The sequence below is a fragment of the Siniperca chuatsi genome, linkage group LG23, assembly GCF_020085105.1.
Source record: "Siniperca chuatsi isolate FFG_IHB_CAS linkage group LG23, ASM2008510v1, whole genome shotgun sequence".
In the NCBI taxonomy this organism is placed as follows: Eukaryota; Metazoa; Chordata; class Actinopteri; order Centrarchiformes; family Sinipercidae; genus Siniperca; species Siniperca chuatsi.
Window position 1 is genome coordinate 20474980 of NC_058064.1, and position 19871 is coordinate 20494850.

Sequence of the window (19871 nt, forward strand, 5' to 3'; positions counted from 1 at the left end):
TCAGGCAAGCAGTGGTCAAAACCAGGGAAGCAGTTCAATAAAGGCAAACAAGTCTAAAGGAGCAAACAAGAATCAGAGTCCAAAAATCCAGGCGAGGTCCCAAAAAACCCCACAGGAAACAAAGGCCAGGACACTTGACACTGAGACAAAGATGAACTGACAAAAACAAACAAACAAGCGAAGCACAGAGACTATATACACTCAGGTGAGGGGAGCTAATGAGACACAGGTGCAACTAATTAGGGCGGGGCAAACAATCAAAACTGGAGGGAAAAAGCAAAGACAGGAAGTAAAACTACAAGACACATGAGGGGAGGAGAATATTTGAAACAGGAAATACTATACATAAACCCTCAAACCATGACAATTTTCATTGTCTGCTACTTTATTCTTTACTAATACTTTACACTACATTTCAGAGAGAAATGTTGTACTTTTTACTCCAATACATTTTTTGACACTTTACACATTTTTCATACAAAACATATGCAGCTTTTAAAACAAGATTCACTGTTCAGTGACAAAAAATCTCCCTCTTATCAAGTCATTTTAATCTGGAATTTAAGTTTAATTTTCTTAGAAGATCTAGTAGGAATATTTCAACTAATTTAAAAAACATTTTAATATCAAATATTTCATCATTCTAGTGCCGCGATCTGCCTTATTTAGTCTAGTTTCAAGACACAGACACAGAACATTTTTAAACAGGTTGAAATATTCAGACTGCACTGCAAATGTCTTGTTTGGAGGCTTTGCAGATTAAACTGCCCATCACTTACTAAAGTATTTAAAACCTGCTCACATGTTAATGCATCAGTGATAATAATTCTATAGTAAATATAACACCATGAAAGGGGCCATTCTACATAATGAGTACTTTTACTTTTAATACTTTAAGTAGGCGTACATTTAGCTATTCATACTTATAGACTTTTACTTAAGTAATACTTTAAAGACTTAAGGACTTTTACTTGTAACAGAGTATTTTAACATTGTTGTAGTGTTACTTTTACTTAAGTAAACGATAACTGCTCCAGGGCCTCAGTCCCCCAGGGACCGAAAAGCCCCAGGTTCACTATGTGTCAGTTTCAATGAATTGCAGAATTGTCAGAAATGTTGCACCACTAACCACTATATTATTATCTACTCTTGTGGCTTTAGTTGTTTTACAGTTGCAGTGAAGGAAGGTCACTCTCCCTTTAACGATTCTGGCCCATGTTTGGTGAAGTGCTGCTCCTTCAGCCTGGTGTAGCAGTCCTCCACCACCTGAGGGCACAGCAGGACAAAACATGTCAGGAGGAGAATCAGAACTGGAAAGTTCTGTGTGCATTTATACCAACATCCATGACGAACACACACACACATGTGGATGTTTCCCATTTCACCAGTGGACTCTAACAAGCACATACGGGCCCTCATGTTTAGGGAGACAAGGAGCGAGGTTAGATGTAAGAGACAGGTGCAGCATACATTTAAATGTTATATTTCCTTTAAGTTGTCGTGACAAACGCATAATTTACATACAATGCATAAACAAAATGGTAATGTAATATTGTTGTTGTACTAATGTAAATTCACTATTGATTATATGATCTTATTGAATCACTATATGACGGACGTCATACAATAAGATTATTTTGAAAATCTCCAAAACTTTCATTATTGCGCACCGCTCACAAACATCAGATCGCTGTGGGAATGTGACGTGATGACGCTGTTTTAGCCGGGATCGTGTGTGTGCACCGTGACAGGTGCCGGGACCGGATGTGGTCGGGTGCGTGTGTGTGTGGCCGCCGGCCCGGCAGGGTATATAAAGCTATGAGCTGGCGTCGGCCCGGCCTCTGCGTCTGCGAGCGGAACATCGCGGTTGGAAAGGGGTCGCTCAGGTTCGGGGCTTCCGGATGTCCTGCGGCTGTCCTGAGAGGATTTAACGTGCACGAGTCAAAGACACGAGGTGGGTCAGCTGTTTGTCAGCGTGGCGTTAGGGTTTAATACAGTGCTCACGTGTGTGGCGATTAAACTTGAAATCACCAAATTATGGAGCGAAAGTTTCGCCCCTGCTCCCGTACGAGTGTCTTGTTCTTGAAAAGGGTCTTTGTGGCAAAGTTCGGGTGGCTTTTAATAAACTGCATGACCTCGACACTTGATTGCAGCATGGTTAATCCCGTGCCAAAGCTTTAATTGCTCATTATATCTGCTTAATTGCCTAACCTTCCGTTCTGTTTAGAGTCCCCACCCAACCGTCAGGCCAAGTATGACTGTGGGAAAGGACGCATCACATGCACGCAGGGATAATAAGGGAAGAGTGTCCAAAATGCTCCTATTCTTGCATGGTGTCTGTGTTGTGCGTGTTTTGAGCTGATGCTTTGCTTTCATGATTCATCCAGAGGGAGCACGCTGTTCAGTGGCCGCTATAAATGCAGTGTCACGGGGTTGGCGGTTGTCCAAACTGGGCTGAGTCCATCTCCATCTGTATTGAAGCACTCGGCTTGGTACCAGCAGCAGCTCTCTCTGTTGCAGCTGCATGGCACAGAAACGGCAGGGCTCACCCTCCTGCATGTGTTGACAGCTAAAATGTGTCCCTCTTGTTGCAGTGTGGAGCTCAACATGGTGCAGCTGTCTCCTTCCCCTACCCTGGACATCAGCCCTCCACCTGAACGCTCCGAGGAGGGGGAGGAAAGACAGGAGGACCCGGTGACGGCTGGTAGCCCCAGAGGGGGCTCGCCTGGTTGTCTGAGCACCCTGCAGCTCGAGGCCTCTACCGCCTACCACGGCTACGAAACCTACATAGAAGATGGTCTCATCTGCCTCAAACACAAAGTCCGCAACTTGGAGAAAAAGAAGGTAGGACGGTGAATCAGTGGTGTAAAAGCTGGGCAGGTGGAGACAGGCACCTGGGTTTTGTGACGTGTCTTGTGTGCCCACAGCTGAAACTCGAAGACTACAAGAAGAGGCTGAACCGGGGCGAGGCACTAAACAAGGATCAGATGGTAAGACCCGGCTACGTAATGGCAAACTAAAGATGACGTCATGAATGTAAATGGCGTGCGGTTGGGATTGGTGCTCAGGTTTTTGGCCCATTTGTCTTGCTTTTCCAGGCGGCTGTGGAAAAGTATGAGGAGGTGTTGCATAACCTGGCATTCGCACGGGAGCTGCACAAAACCCTGGATGGCTTGACTCAGAATGTAAGTCTTTAGCAGTGTGACTGCTACTCACTCCAGTGTCTTTTTGAGAGAGAGCCTGGCTGGGCTGTAATGTCGTAGTTGTGAGCTCCTGCTGTGTTGGAAAGGAACTGTACACCCTATTAAAGGCTAAATTATGATTTGAAATTCCTGCCTCTTCTCACAATGCACCAAAGTGTTCTGGACACTGTTCAAGGTTCCACTAGGTGACATTTCGTGGCCGACAAAGACCTGATTAGTTGAACATCTGTAATCTCTTAGCTTTTTTGGACTGCAGTGTGCTGAGTATCTTGTGGCTCTATGTTGAGCCAGTACTTGGAACAGTCATTATTTAGGCAGAAATGCGGGACACTGTCGAGCTCCAGCTTCTTAGTTGTGAGGAGTTGGTGCGTTTCCTCCGCTTATATGATGGTAAACTAAACTGTATATTACGCTTTTGGACTGTTGGTCGGACAAAACAAATCCTACCAAAGCATCACCTGAGGCTGTAGGAATTAGAGAGGCAATTTTTTTCCCCCCTGACAATTTAGACTAAACGATTAATGAGAAAGTAATAATCAGATTAATCAATAAGTTAGCTGCAGCCCTACATGGACTGATGTAAAACATGGATGTAGTGTGACCTCAACCATGTGTGTCAGAAGGCACTGCTGTCTTGTCACTTGTTGAAAGTAAAGAATTCAACAACAAGCAAACATACCACTCGTCAAGGACTACACTATATGCCATTAAAGGATAGGTTTAGTTACGTGGTCATGCCTCCTGTCCATATTGGCCATGAAGTGATCCCATTAACAGATGGGGGTCATAACAGTCATCAGACCAAAACAAATGACTCCCCCAGACTCCATTGAGGGATAAACAGTAATTTTACATCGCAGATCATTGTAAAACACGCTTCATTCAAACTGGACAAACAAAATTAAACTCACAAAAACCGCCTGTTAGTCTTTCCACTGTTAAATCCTTAATTCAGTTAGATGAGAAAAGAACCAGCTGTTATATCGCTCTCCTCAAACAGTTTCACAGGGAGGGACTCACATGCACACGCGACTGTATAAACAAAGCAACACAGGCAGAGGGAGTGTGACGCCATCCTCTGCTCAGGACGCCATTACTCCACTAAATCTTTACATAGCAAATAGCTGTTTGCTGCTAGTAATGTTCAGAATCTCATATACAGAACCTTTTTAAACAAGACAACGTGCTAATTTGTGAGCTTTAGAGGTGTTGGTAGGTGTCTTTTTGAACTTTGGAGTGAGCCAGGCTAGCGGTTTCCCCCTGCTTCCAGTCTTTATGCTAAGCTAATCGACACTAGCTCCATAGGTGATGCACAGACGTAGTATCCATTTTCTCATCTAATTCTGGGCAAGAAAGGAAATAATCGTGTTGAACTATTTCTTTGAAAAAGAGCACATGAATGTTTATCAATTTAATAAAAAATCTAAATTTATAAATTTGTTGCACTGTATACTGATAAAACTACTGTCATCGCCAAAGATTTTTTTACCTTTTTTAAACAACCACTGGTTTTAATTTCAGCACTATATAAAAAGTCTTTAGAAGTTTTGTGCTCCAGCATCCAATGGTTGATGACAGGCTTTCAGAACATCGCATGAACAAGCTGTAGTTTGAAACTCAAAGGTCTATTACATACCTGCCAACATTTGGTTCCAAAATAAATTGGGGGGGACACTCTCCTGCCCTGACATTTTAACAGCTAACATTAAGTGGCCCGTGTGCCTGCGCCGCCAGCAGCAGCGCACACGCCCCTCGCCACGTTGGCTGGCATGTTTTCCAACTGCTGCTTGACTCCTCCTGCCACTGCAGTTGCTGAGCGCCCAGAAGAAGGCAGTGAAGAAGGAGCAGGTGGCCAAGGCGGAGGCAGAGAGGAGGCGTCTGAGCACTGTGCTCCAGGTCCAGCACCTCCTCCACAGGCTGCAGCAGGAGCACATCAGGAGAGACCTGCTGGCTGGACACAACCAGGCGCCCCACATCCCCGCCCAGCAGCTGCATAGCCTGAGTCAGCTCGCCGCCCTGCTGGGAGTCAAGAGGGATAACAAGCTGAGGTGAGTGTCATCGTAGCTCTCTGTCTTGTAGGTTGGACTCGTCACACAGTGACATGATATCTTAAGAGTTCATGAGGTCCTTAAACAACACGGTGACTCAGCAGGTGCAGAGATTTCTGGCCACCCTCTGGCTCGTAACGTTCTTGGCCACAGTCTCGCTAACACTGGCGCGTCAGTGCATTCTCGACGTGCTCTCATCCAGCACACAACACCCACACATGCTGCACATTCCTTTTGTTTGAATGACTGAGGATGTTGCTACAAACAACCAAAACCACAATGGTCCAATAGCAAAGGCTAAAGCCTCCAGCTCTGGCCAAAAGTAAAGAACAAAACAGCAATTGTACTGCACTAATATCTCTGCATACATTAGCTATGTTTGGACACCAAACTATCAACTGACAAGAATAGAGGGTGGAGCTGCCCCCCCCATCAACTTGAATTGCTACTTTTAAAGCAAACTGTAGTTTATGCAGTCTTTGACGTCTTTGTAGAAAAGAATCTCAGTGAAAACTCAGTGTGTCTTCTCTGACTGTGGGGACACTGCTGTGTGCCATCAGATTCCAGACCATCTCTAATGCTGATTGGTTGCATTCTCACGGCTGTGGCTTAGTGGTAGAGCGGGTCGTCCACCAATCAACATGTGGCCTGGGGGAAGTTGGGTAAGACCCTGAACCCCAACTTGCTCCCGAGGGCTGTGGCAACAAGCTAACATCCTACAAATGGCATGGTAAACGGACTGTACTTACAGTGTATAGCGCCTTGAACACGTTTACCACAGAGTAAAAGATGCGCACTCAAAGTGCTTCACACTACATGTCACATTCACACACAGATGGCAGATGCCAACTGCTAATCAGAAAGACTAATCCTTCACACACCGAAGGGTTCAGTGTCTAGTATCAAGGACGCTTCGACATGTGGGCTGGGGGGAGCCGGGATCGAACCGCCGACCTTCCGACTGGGGGACGAGCCGCTCTACCTCTAAGCCTCAGCTGCCCCTACATGAAGCTGAAAGTGTAACAGTATGTAGGACAGCGTGTTTCTGCACATTATGTAAAGACTCTAACAAAGTGTATGCAAAATGTGGGTGAATGAGCTTAATAAACCTACGTCTAACAAGGTAAATGATGTAAAGAGCCTAATACGATCATGCTGAGTTCCACTTCAGAGCTCCTTGACGACCTCTCCTATCTGCACTGTTGTAGTTTAGAGGAGCAGATGGAGCAAGCGGCTCTGGCCTACCTGGACCTGCTGGAGGGCAAAGACAAGCCTGTGGCTGGATCCACATGTGAGTGATGTCAAAACAAGCACTCTATGGTTTCTAGAGACCGTTTTAGTTGTTGTGCAAAGATTGGTTAATTGACCTATTGTGAAAATGTAAGTTATTCATCTCAATGAGCTCTCTAAGGAGGGTCTGGTTATGATCACGGTGGAGCAGAGGCCTGGTCATGATCCAGCTCACTGTAATCAGCCTGCTCTTTATTTATTTATTTATATTTTTAAGATTTAGCTTAAAGCAAAGCTACGGTTTATTTCAACTTAGAGTTAATGGCCTGAGCTAAGAATAAAACCGTAAATAAATCAGTTGTGAAAATACTGTACTCGCCAGAATGCTAAGATTTCCAAATTCTGTAAACATTTGGTCTAACGGCACAAAAGACATTCAGAGCCTGAGCCACAGAAATGAGAGCCTACTTGTAATGGTGTTTTTCCCTTTAGGCTCATCTGAAGTGGGTTTTCTTTTAAATTGACTCTTAACGTTTCAGTTCAGCTGTTGAAAGAGGAGCTCACCAGGCTGTTGAACTGCAAGTACTTCAGTTGTCTTCCACCTCCACCCAGCAAGTCTCCAGAGGTGTTGCTGTCCTCAACCAGCCACAGCAGTAAGACAATATGCTGACATTTACTGTGACTGACAACCTGTGGGAGTTGATGAGGGCAGAAATGAGGGTTGATGAATTGCAGATTAATTTTTTTTTTTTTTGTCTTGTCAGCCACGTCAAAGTCAAAACCAAATGACGTTTCAAAGAAGGAGGTAAGTCCGATATCCTGTTTATTTTTTTAAAAAGCTTTATTTCAGTGCTGGTGTGACTGTAAGCATGCTCCAGGATCCACTGATGCTCTATTGGTGATATGGCAGTTTTTCAACAGCCTCTACCTGACTGACATGAAGAGTCCTCCCACTCAGAACTGGAAGGAGGACTTCCAGGCCTTGAGCGAGCAGGAGCCTCCTGACTGCTGGGATATGGAGCTCTCAGATGGACCCGCTTCACCCCAAGGTGCAGTCCACAAACCATGGAGAGGAGCTGCCACTTTCATCCCCAAAGTCCCAGTCACCAAGAAACAATCTGCTGACTGCAAACAGGTGAGGTATCGTCAAACCTGGGCACTGGACTGGACATTGCAGTTGTGTTGCTGGACAAAAATAGGTAACTTGAACATGTGTAGGGCTGCATGACAAATTGTATATCACATTCATGATTTTGGCTTCCACAGTGAATTAAACTTAAAGCCCCTATCTGTAGGGTTAGAAAATGTCTGACTGTGGCTTCTCCTAGTGGTGGTATGCAGGTAGGAGTAAAGACACACAGTACATCACACTTGTATATATTTTTTTTTTTTGGGGGGGTTAACACAACTTTAAGAAATGAACTAAGACAACATTTTATTGCATCCTGCTTTTGTAATTTGTCATTTGCAATTGTAATGCAATGTAGTCTGTACTGAATCAAAATAAATGTTCGTTATTGAGTGAATACAGACTACAAACTATGCATTCATCATAATCAATTGCATGTATTTAAATCTGCAGGTTTAATTTGCACGAGAGCGACAAAGTATTAGTCCATGTTTGAAACGAGAGGAAATCTCAGTTCATTCTTGACCTCGGGAACTGTAGATGATAAAATCTTAACTGGTGTTTTTGGCCATGTAGTTGTAACATCCTCTGCTCTCAATGTTGCTTTTGTTGAATGCTGCTCTGCACTTGGAGGAATGTTAAATTGCCATTTTACAATTTTTAGTTGCAGCAGTTTCTTTCAAAGTCAGACTTGAGTATTTAGCTACGACAGTTGTTAAGTTGATGCCTTGGTATTCTTTAAACGAACAACTTCATACAACAGCTCATGTCTAAAGTCAGGTGTGGAGACCTGTTCCAAATGAGCGCACGAAGGCGGGGCGGTCAGACTCGTGGCCAAGAACTCTTGTCGTACTCATTTGTTCACATGAACAATGACAGAAGTAGTTGTGTGAAGAATGAAAAGAGCTTGAGAAAGAAGTTCAAACCCTGCTTACTTTCACGCCTCATGCACCTGGCCAGTCACTGCGTAACAGAGCCTAGCTAATTGGTCAGGCTGCTATATTTGCTGATTTTAGCTCATCGCAGGTATCTGTATAGGCATATGTCTGCCAGTAAGCAGCAAGGAACTTTTCGTTTGAGGTAATTTTTAAATGTTTCCATTAGTTTGTCCAACAGGGAGCACTGGCGCTATAAAGTGTCTGCTCAGGATTCTGTCACAATTCTGATACTCAAACTTAGACTGTACCAACAACTACAGATTTCTTTTCTTAAGACTTCAAAAGTGGCCCACACCCTCAGCCATTGAACAGAGAGGATTCTAATGTCGGACGTTCAGGGTTAGGGTTCGAACAGCAGCTGATGCAGGAGTTGGCCTGAATGGAAGGACTGTAGGTCATACTGTACCCTTGAGTTCACATTGGACAATTACTGGAGTGAGTTGGGGGGTGTGTGTTTTTTTTTTTGTGAGCTGGTCTGATTTGTAAGGCCATTGTACAGGATGTTGTTGTTCAGCAATGGTCTTCACACAATAATTAATACCTGATATTCTCCCCAGAGAAAAGACAGGCGAGCCAAAGGAGAGCAACATGGCAAGTCGGTGAGTACAAAACATTTAAGTTTAAAATGAACCAACAGCTCTAAACAATCTGCGAACTGTCGGATTGTGATTCCTGACAGGCAGTTCACCTGGAAATGCCTATGGAGGTTTTCAACTCTCCAGGTGCCTTACCCAAAGACCCCATCCTGAGGAAGCAGCACCTAGAGGACCTCATGACAAAGATCCACAGCTCCTTCAGTTTCATGCAGGTGGAGTTTGGCTGTTTGCAAACCCATGAACACATTTACCACCCAGTAAAAGATGAAACTGGTTTATTTGGTCTTTAGAAGGTTTTAAAATGATTCTGTCCTGTTCAGGACTCTCTTCTGGATGGTGAGAGCTCCCCCGCTAATGGCCACCCCAGACTGAAGAGACGGCCGTCTGGATCTCCCTCTCCTCTGGGTAACCTGGAACAAGTCAACAAGCTCTGTAATTTGACAAGAGAATTCCAACTCGGGTCTACTTACTAACTTTCTCTGGAGCTTTGAACCATATCACATGGTCGTCATCAGTTCATGGATGTTACTTATTTATCATGGAAATGGATCTGAAATGGTGACCCATCCAAAAGCCATTTGCTGAGGAAGGCCTGTACCATAAAGCGATTTCACCTCTGGCTCTTGGTGTTACCTGGCTTCAGAGCCGAACCTGGGCTGTCCTGGATAACATTATCACAGAGCCAGTTATTAACTGTTCTGCTAACTCTGGGTTTTCCAAGCCAACTATCCTCATGTGAAAGAGGCAGAGTTTTTAATTTCAAGCGATGTCATCAGAACCATGAATGTAGTACTTAATGACGTGGGGATATTAGGTTATCGCTACAGCTAACAGTGATAGCTTATTTTAATTTGACTTTTTATTTGATAGTGACAGGTAAAGAGGTAGACAAGAAACTGGGAGAGAGGTGTGACATGCAACAAAGATCACTGGCTGGACTCGAACCAGCGACTGTTGTGGCATGCACTGTAACCATTTAGCTACCAAGGCGCTCCGAAATATTACTTTTTATAATCATGGGAGCAAACTGTGGATTTGTCTTTTATAAATAAAAGACAGGGTTTATTTATTTATTTTTATTTTTTTCAGTAATCATCACAAAGTCTCCTAATGTTCTGAACTGCAGTGATGGAATGGATGGAACATGTAAAAGCATCCACACTGTCAGGAATCCTGTTGGTAGCTGTAATCATATATTTATTGTGGTAATTCCTGTTTGTTAGAAGCGCTGTTTTAAAACCAGAGAGGACACATGGAAAGCCTGGAACAGCAAAATGAAATCTGTTGCGCTTTGTGACTTGACTGTAAAGTGTCTGTCAGGCTCCCGTAGGATCACCATAAGATCTACCCCGGTTAAAAGTGAGCCAGCGTCGTGATGCCAGACAGCCTGGCATCACCACTAATCTCGCTTCGTGGTACAGGCCCCATGTCATATGGTTGAAAGCTTGCAGTAGCAAAGCTGACAAAACAATCCCAACTCAAGGACCCCTTACCAAACTCTTCTATCAGAGGTAAAAAATGATCTTTGATGCTTAAGCTCCATAATGGTAAAGTTAAAGGTACCCTGTGGAGTTTTTGACCACTAGTTGTGCTATAATGCAGTGTTTTTTAAAAGCGGGTGCACATTTTGTTAGTATTTCACATACAAGCACGCGCAGGTGTGACGCAAATATACATTCACGCCATTCAACTGATCGACAGTTGGTGGCATCAACGCATTTACAAACGAAGACTGCTACCTAAACGTGGATGTTAACAATGCAGGTTTCAAAATATTAAAAAAATGGCCTTAGCAAATGTTTTGTAAGGAAGGAAATGCACTCAACGCGTTTTTAGCCATGCTAGCGGCATGACTCTAGTGATGGCAAGGTCGGTCAGTCCGCCACTTTGGTCTGGACTGAAATATCTCAACAAATATGGGATGATAGCATGACTTTTTCAGACATTTGTGGTCCCCAGACAATGAATCCTAAGTACTTTTCCTCTCGCACCACCATGAGGCTTTTAGTGAAATAGCTTCACTATCTATTGGCTGGATTAGGGATTTGGTACAGATATCCATGCTTCCCAGATTATACATCCTACTGACTCAGCTGATTACCTGACTTCCTCTTGTGCCACAATCACATCAAAATCTCAATTTGTACGACACTTTGGTTTATGGCCAAGCACACTGTATTTTGGTGAGACGCTCAATGTGTTTACAAGAAACCTCCACAAGGTACTGAGTATGGATAGCAAATGCATTCAAATTTATTTGAAAACTTGACTTGTGTAATATCTTTTATTTATCAGTTTTTTTTTTTGTTTTTGTTTTTCTCCCCCCTCCCAACTAACCAGCTCACACAGACCTCGGAAGCCCAGTTGATATCCTGCCCAAAGCAATGCATGTAAGCTGTCATTCTTTTTCTGTGATAAGTCAGTTGTGACTTAAATTGAAATCACTTGGACTTGTCATCACTTCGTCCCCATCCCCCCCACTCAGTCCACCCCACTGCCTACCAGGCTTATGGAGCGCAAAGCCAGTCTAACAAATGGGGATCAGTGCCTGGAGAGCTGTGACCTGGAGCTTTCCTCAAAGGACCTACCTCATGTAAGAAGCTGTACATGGACTATGAGATGCAGCATATTAATCCTGCATTTCTAAATGGTGAAAGTTATCTTGACTCTACAGGAGCCACTGCAGTTGGCTGAAAAAAAGAAGTTTCCTTCACCGCCGCTGTACCGCAGGGAGTCTACCATCTCTGTCAGTCTGGAGAAGAGCCGTCCTCGTGTAAATGAGCATTCTTGGCCATGACAACAGCACTTTAGCTGATATGAAGTGTTGTCGATATGCTTTATTGTCACTTAACCTTTTCTGTGTTCCCCAGACACCGGTATCTGAGTCAGGGAAGCAGTCCCCCTGTACTGGGGTGACATCTTGCACCTCCACCCCCCCTCAGGGACAGACGTTCTCTACACCCCCCACTAGGCGAACTCTGACGTCTGCACAGTTTCAGAACATCCAGTCAGTAAGTCTTAACAAAATTATGCACAATTTTCTTTTGGGTTGTATTCTGTCAAGGTCAAAAGTCTGTGTTCAATTCCTACTACAGCAGTAGGACACTAATTAGTTCCCCCACACATCTGGTATTGCATAAGATGTGTATCTGGATACCTTATGACATCCAGTCATGAGGCTTTTGCTTTCACACTTGGTATTACAAAGCGTTCTCCTGATCTCATTTCTCACACTATGGTTGGATATGTGAATTGGGTAGGTGGAGAAACGTGGTGCATCCCAGGTCAAGGGAAGCAATGCAGGATACACTCAAGGGATTGCCACAATGTGCAAGGCGAGGGTCATTGTCAGTTAATTGGAGAAGCTGGCGAGCACATGTGCTAGCTTGGCTACCCCACTTGGTCATGTAACCCTTGTCTTGCACATAGCTGTCCCTGGGAGCCTCAGAAGCAATGCTGCCATATGGGCTCTAGTTATTTTTCCTTTTAACAAGAAAGCATCATTTGTAGCCTGTTGCTGGGCAGTTTGCAACATCTGGAAGAGGCGGCGATAGGTGTAGTCTAACATGACATGTAGATTTTTATTTTGTCATACTATGCAGACTGCATTTACAAGACCGCCTCTAGATGCAGTCATTAATCTGTTTTTCCTTTTTATCAGAAATGGGTCGCATGTTAATACAAGGTATAAATGGGGTCTTCTGACGTAGCTTGCTGGTCTTCTTTGATTGGATTGTGAACTTGCATTTTGCAAGACTGCAGACTTGGGTAATGAATCCACTCAAGAACACATTGGCCCCATTTTTCATTTCAAAGGTCTCATATCTGCATAAACTCCAGATGAAATTTAATGCACTTAATCACTTATAGTCAGCCACATTTATGCATGGGGATTGATTGCATGTGTTTTGGATTTCCCAGGCTACATGCAAATCAGGGTTACTTCAGTCCATGGGGGGGTGGTAATGCACCTGATTCTGTTAGGTGAAAGCAACAAGTTGTCCTAAGAACAATAACTTTTGTTAATACATGGATGATATAATGGAATTTGACTGTCTCTAATGCTTTGTTGCATTTACACTTGTCTGAAATGTAAATGGAGTAATTGGGTTCAGACTGCTTGTGCCACATTTGGTGGACAGGAAATGTGTAATTTCAACGCAAATGCTCAATCTTCAGAGGACAGCGTAGTTGGTTTTACTACAGTTAGGGTATGACAAACCTCTCAAACAGTTGATTTTTCCTGTGCTGATGAAGTCATACATGAGAGGCTTGGGCGGTATCCTTTTTGTTTTTCATACGTGTGTGTGACTGTAAAAGCTGGGCTGCTGGTGATAGAAGTCATTGTAGCATGCCAGTGTTTCTATTAGATCCGGCGCAGCTTCTAGCCTTTACGGCAGCGGTTTAGGGTCCCAGAATCATCTCACGTGAAGATCCTCAGCTAATCAAATCTGCGCATTGCGACTCGACGAGTGATTCACACAAACAGCATGTGTGACACAGCGGAGAGAGAAATAAGCGCGTCAGAAGTAATTTCACATGGTGTGCTCTAAAAGTAGACAGAGAAAAGAGCTTTTAATCCAGAATGCACAGACTCTACATGATCGTTCGTTCGTTCTTAAAAGCAGCAATGTGAAGCGCCTCTAACGTTACGAGACAAAGCTCTGAGCATCTTTTGAGCAAACGTACCCGCTCAAATCCAAACTGAACGCACCAAAAATAAACTAAGAGCCAAAATGATTGATTCACCAGAAAGAGGAGCGTCTGTTTAAAATCATACCTTTTTTGGATTTGTAAATACCCTGGTATACTGGAATACCTTGAAACCGCCCCATTCTACCTGAGAGGAAATGCTACTGTAGTAGTAGCACAGTTGTCCTCAACCAAACAGAACAAATCAAATATGAGCACAGAAGCATAATGAAATCAAGAATACGTTCTCCTGCCAGATGTGAACTACAGTCAGGCTAAACTAGATCTAGACACAATCTGAATCATTAGATCTAGATCTGAATGGGGCTTGGACACTTTCTGCAAGCTTCTTTGGTGTCAATTTTCTTCTCACTGTAGATCTTCAAGGTGAATGCCTCTTTACCTCAGAATGGGGAACTGAACTACAAACAGGATTCTGCGGTTTTCACCGAGCCCAGGTACAGCACTGCCAGTACCCAAACACCACCTGAGTTTGCTCCCTCAGAAGACGAACCACAGCCGGGTATGTTGATCAAATGTTCATGTTCCTAAACTCTCAACCCACATGGGCTGAATGGCCAACAGCCAGTTGTCTGAGACTCCTTTCACGCTGCATCATCTCTCCAGTGTGCCAGTCAGACTACACGATGGGTAATGGTGGACAGATCTTCCTGTCCCCTGGCCAGTCGGGCGGAAGCGTCGGTCGACCCGGCCAGTCATACTACACCAGAGGATCTGCGAGAGGTATGGCACGTGGCGGCAAGGGACTGGCACAAAACTTTCGCTCTTCTGGTTGGCATCGAGGTATCTATCCTCTGATCTCCTCTATTTGGGTTTTCACCATTCCTGCTTTTCCCTCCTCCTTTTGCTAGACATCTGTTCAGAATCAGATGTTGTAGGGTAGTATTGTCACATCCTGGTCACTAAAGCTTGTGCTGAAATGAATCTTTCTGAAGATAGCTCTGAAGCTAAACACTGATTTCTACTCCTCAGGAGCATCCTACATCCCCCAGACTAATTTCAGGGACTTTGGCCCTCTCCTATATGCTGCTAGAGTAAGTAAATCTATTTATAGAAGGTAATTCATTTAACATTTTACAACACAAGTCTGTACAATGAAAGGAGTTTGTAGTCCCTTCATGCTACACACATGGAACATAATGGATAGTTTAATCTATTAGAATAGGGTAGTTTTTTTTTTTCTGTTAAATCTGGAATGTAAACAGCAGATAGAGATGATATGGTTTTTCCATCTTCACATAAAAACTTTCAACATTTGGGAAACAGATGAAAAAACAAGAATGTAGCTAGCAGAGTTTAAAGGAGCTACAGGCTGCAGCATCTGCATGCACAGCTGTTGCAAAGCAGAAAGTGTGTGTGTGGTGGCATTATTGGTTCTGGGACTGTTATCTGTAATAATGCCCTGTACTCACTAAAGTAACTGCTGGGAGTGTGGCGTGGCAACTACTCCAAAAGTCACTGAACATAGTAAAGGACATAGAACACAAGCGATGAGACAAGTCCCAGGTTAGCCAAATACAGTGGCAAGGAAAAGTATGTGAACCTTTTTGGAATTTCATGGTTTTCTGAATAAATTTGTCAAAATGTGATCTGATCTTCATCTAAGTCAAGGGTACTGACAAACAATGTGTCTAAAAAAAATTACACAATAATTCTGATCTTTCATGTCTTTATTGAACAGTCATTCAACATTCAAAATGGCTGTGGAAAAAGTAAGTGAACCCTTAGAATTAATAACCCCAGCGATGTTCTCTTTAGTAAGCAGTGGCTGCCTCGTGGTGTCCTGCCGTGGATTCCCTGCTTGTTCAGTGTTTTACGTATTGCAGACTCATGAACAGAGATGTTAGCAAGTTCCAGTGATGCCTTCAGATCTTTGGCTGTCATTCAGGGTTGTTTCTTTACCTCACTGAGTCTTCGTCGTCCTCTTGGTGTCATTTTGACTGGGTGCCCACTTCTTGGTGGAGTAGCAACAGTCTCAAAGCGTCTCCATTTGTAGATTGTTTGCCTAACTGTAGACTGGTGAATTTCTAAAGTCTCTGAAATAACTTTGTAACCCTTTCCAGCTTTATGTAAAGCAACAATTCCTGATCGTAGCTCCTCTGAAAGCTCTTTTTGGCGAGGCATGGCTCACATATATATCAAAGTAGCTGTAGTCCACACCTCCAAACGTATTATCTTAACGAGACTCCAGGTGTGCTAAAACCTGACTCAATTAGCTTTTTTGAGGTCATTAACTTTACATTAAGTTCACTTACTTTTTCCACTGCCATTTTGAATGTTGAATGACTGTTCAATAAAGACATGAAAGATCAGAATTATTTTGTGTAATTGTTTTTACAAACATTATGTTTGTCAGTACCCTTGACTTAGATGAAGATCAGATCACATTTTATGACAAATTTATCCAGAAAACCATGAAATTCCAAAAGGTTTACATACTTTTCCTTGCCACTGTATTTGGCTAACCTGGGACTTGTCTCATCGCTTGTATATTTGGAAACGGTAAAATTATTACCCAAACTATCTGTGAACATCAGTTTACAGACTGAATTTTCCTTTCAACTGACGGTAATTGTGCGCATACTATGTTCTTGTGCAATGAGGATTATTATTCGGGTATGCTCACTTTCAGTTTTACCTTCAAATAAAGTGGTTTAGATCATTTGGCTACGTTCTTGTTTACAACCTGTCTGATCATCTGACTGCTTTTTCCTGAGTCCCTGCATTTATTTTGGTCAGTACAAGGTTATCATAACTGATTAACGATGGCCAAAACTACAGTTCCAGTTATGCAGAATTATCATAAAACTGTTTTTGGACCCTATCTGTTTCTTCAGTTTAAATTTAAAAAAAAAAAAAAAAAAAAAAAAAGTTGAAATACTTGTCCGTCATGTAGCGTAGCATGCTACAGCCAACCAGCTGACAAACACAAGCAAAGAAATCCGTATGCTTTCACACAGCCTGTTTTTAAAGTCCAGTGCTGACTTTTTATAGTCTCTGTGGTATTTTCTTAGGACTCTGGATACCAGCACAACTACAGACGTGGAGGAGGGAGGCATAACTCAAGTGGTAAGAACACAAGCTCTAACTCAAGTTCCAAACAGTAATCTCTCTCTCAGGGAAGAGCTTTTGCTGCAAACACCTGCTGAAGTTCTTCCTTTAAGGACAGGAGCTGGAACGGATAGGTATGTTAGAATTTTATAGATACTACTAATCTGTCTGGTAGTTTTGATACTGCTTATGGTTTCTTAGGGAGGATAACAAATAGTCAATTCTTCAATACTCCATAGCACCAAAGCATTTGTCTGAATTTCGATACCCACCGCTGGTAGCTGGGGGACAAGAGATTACCCTCATGAGTGGTGCTTGGCATGACCTTACATGTATTTAGCTGATGCTTCTCATGCGACTGACAAGAAATGCGTTCAACAATGTGGACAGAACAGGACCGCAAACCGTTGTGATTTAGTTGGGGGAGTAGCAAGCCGATTGGCAGTGGCAGAGCATAGTGGACGGGCTTGGGTGTATGGTTTGACCATGTCCTGAATGTAGGATGGGCCTGGTTTATTGGGATGAAGTCAAATGTAAGTCTGTACATAACCAACCAACTTATAAAGGGCATTTGAGAAAGGACATGAAGTCACTAAAATAAAAAAACACTGGATGGATCCGTTCACTAACTACTGTGAAATGCTTTTGACAAAATGTGCTTAATTTAAATCTCATGCCGCTCCATATACTCCATGGAAATGTCATGAGACTCAGTGGGTACAGTAGTATTTACATTGTTTCTACAGTTGTGTTGGAGTGACACTATTAATGTATGTGTATTTATAGAGCAGAATTTAAGTATGAAATTTAAATTTAGTCAATGGCTCAGTGCACTAAAAGCGTCAGGTGCCACCTATTTAAACTGTCTACTGTTGTCAGAACTGAAGTGGATGTCAGAGTTTCTACACAAAATGACAAGGTAAACGTGTGAGCTAGAAGCATACAATTCAGGTAAAATGTACTTTATTGTCCTCGAGGGGAAATTTTGCTTGAGCAATCAATGCTACACACACTTCAGTTTGAGGAAGATGATGGGAAGAAAGATTTGTAGCATTAGTCTATGGCTCCTGCATGACATCCCTTTCTAAAGCCACTTTCAAACGTATAGTTAGTTTACTCTGAGCAGATGTAAACAGCAATCGTACTCTGCTGCTGACCAAGTAAGTTGGTAAGTTTGTTGCCTTTTCCCCTTTGCTCAAACTAAAAGGACCCAAGAACTAGAAACTGAGTCCGATTTTTTTTTTTTTTTTTTTTTTTTTTAAGTGGACTAAACGACGCAAGTTTAAAAAAACGCCCTAACATGTAGTACACCAGAGTCATCAAATGACCTCATTACTGCTTAGTGTCATTGCGTCATGTTATTTCTTAACATGTATTTTTTTTAATTTTTAAATCAACTCTGCAGCAGCCTGGAGTGACTCTTCCCAGGTGAGCAGCCCAGACCGGGAGGGAGCCTTTACACTCGTGGACTCTGGTCATGGGGATTCTCTGTCGGTCTCCACCATGGAGGTCCCTCTGACTCCACACGGCCACCATCACACCGCCCTGCTTCCCATGCAACTCTACTCCCTCTCCCAGCCGCTGCGAGTGGCCTTCACCGCCTCTCGCACCGCCAACTTCGCCCCGGGCAACCTGGACCAGCCCATTGTGTTCGACCAGCTGCACAGCAACCTGGGGGAGATGTACGACACGCACATCGGCCGCTTCACCTGCCCTGTCAATGGAACCTACGTCTTCATCTTCCACATCCTGAAGCTCGCCATCAACGTGCCGCTCTACATTAACCTCATGCGCAACGAGGAGGTGATGGTGTCGGCGTACGCCAACGATGGAGCACCAGATCATGAGACGGCCAGCAACCACGCCATCCTACCCCTCTTCCAAGGAGATCAGGTGTGGCTCCGGTTGCATCGCGGTGCCATCTATGGCAGCACCTGGAAGTACAGCACCTTCTCTGGCTTCCTGCTGTACCAGGATTGAACTGTTGTGGAACAAACTGCCCTCTTCTGTGTGGACTGTTTGCTTTGTAATAAATGGTGATTAAACTGACATTTCAGTATTGTGGTCAGGCTGCATGCCAGTACCCTTATTTTTTATTATTTTTTTTTTCTCCCCACCATGAAGCCCATTCATAACCAAAGGTGTCGGTGGCCAAATGGTATGATCTGTACTTGATTTCCCCATGAATGTGTAGTTCATGATGGTGCTGCTCCCTGTAACTGTGATACTAGTACGACTGGGCCTTGATAACATGTCAATTTGCTGTAAGTCCTCCTGTAGCATATCACCTGTTCAGCCCACAGCTCGCTGACTTCAGTGAGAACTCTTAATGCAGTGTTATGAATTTGTGCCTTGTTTCCTGAATGGCTTTAGATGACTGACCAGATGTTAAACGGCTAGTGAATGAATGGCTGATCTATCGGATTAATTATAATTGACTATCAGCACTCTGCTTGATGCTGGGCTCCTTGCTGTGTGGGAAGCTGAGGAAGGAAAGAATGTGTTCTTGGTGGTGGGTATGGTGTTGAACACTAAAGGCCAAATTGTTGCACTAACAGACTACATTGGAGAGATGGAAGTGGTTCCTTGATGTGCCTAAAATAAAATATGAGCAGTGAAGTTTGGATGCATGATCTTGAGACTATTATTGTAGCAGGGCGCCCCCCCGTACAAGGATGAGACTTTTACTGGTGGTTTTATGTTTAATCCTTTCCTTTGAACCTTAAACCATACACCATATCACCAACGTAAGAGCTGAAATGCATACAAAACATGTGACCGATTAGCTCACATTGTTCAGACTGCTGTCTTACATTGATGCAAAAAAATTAACACATTATCAAACAAAATGATCATATCTCAACTTATTTAAATAACTTTTGCCTCCTTGAAGGGGCTGCAAATATGAATTTAACGTTAATCCTGCTCTGTGTCGAAGTTACTGCCATATTTGGGCTAACAAG

The 19871-nt window shown here is 43.3% G+C and overlaps 1 protein-coding gene across 6 annotated transcripts; it reads left to right on the forward strand.

Annotated features, from left to right (window-relative positions):
- The first annotated feature begins 1742 nt into the window (after nt 1-1742).
- caprin2 (caprin family member 2) lies at nt 1743-19532 on the forward strand. Of its 6 annotated transcripts, none has more exons than XM_044185908.1 (22): nt 1743-1954; nt 2228-2252; nt 2595-2844; nt 2928-2990; nt 3099-3185; nt 5013-5251; nt 6460-6542; nt 7021-7134; nt 7246-7286; nt 7392-7616; nt 9106-9147; nt 9228-9356; nt 9465-9576; nt 11485-11534; nt 11630-11737; nt 11819-11917; nt 12015-12155; nt 14245-14359; nt 14464-14640; nt 14830-14891; nt 16872-16926; nt 18314-19532. In XM_044185908.1, the coding sequence occupies exons 1-22, from the start codon at nt 1765-1767 to the stop codon at nt 18886-18888; spliced, it is 2982 nt and encodes a 993-aa protein (XP_044041843.1). In that variant the 5' UTR covers nt 1743-1764; the 3' UTR covers nt 18889-19532. The 6 variants fall into 6 exon arrangements, with proteins under 6 accessions (XP_044041843.1, XP_044041841.1, XP_044041842.1 ...); XM_044185906.1 differs by having other exon boundaries at nt 1745-1954; nt 14215-14359; XM_044185907.1 differs by having other exon boundaries at nt 1745-1954; nt 9465-9549; nt 14215-14359.
- Nucleotides 19533-19871: the final 339 nt, after the last annotated feature.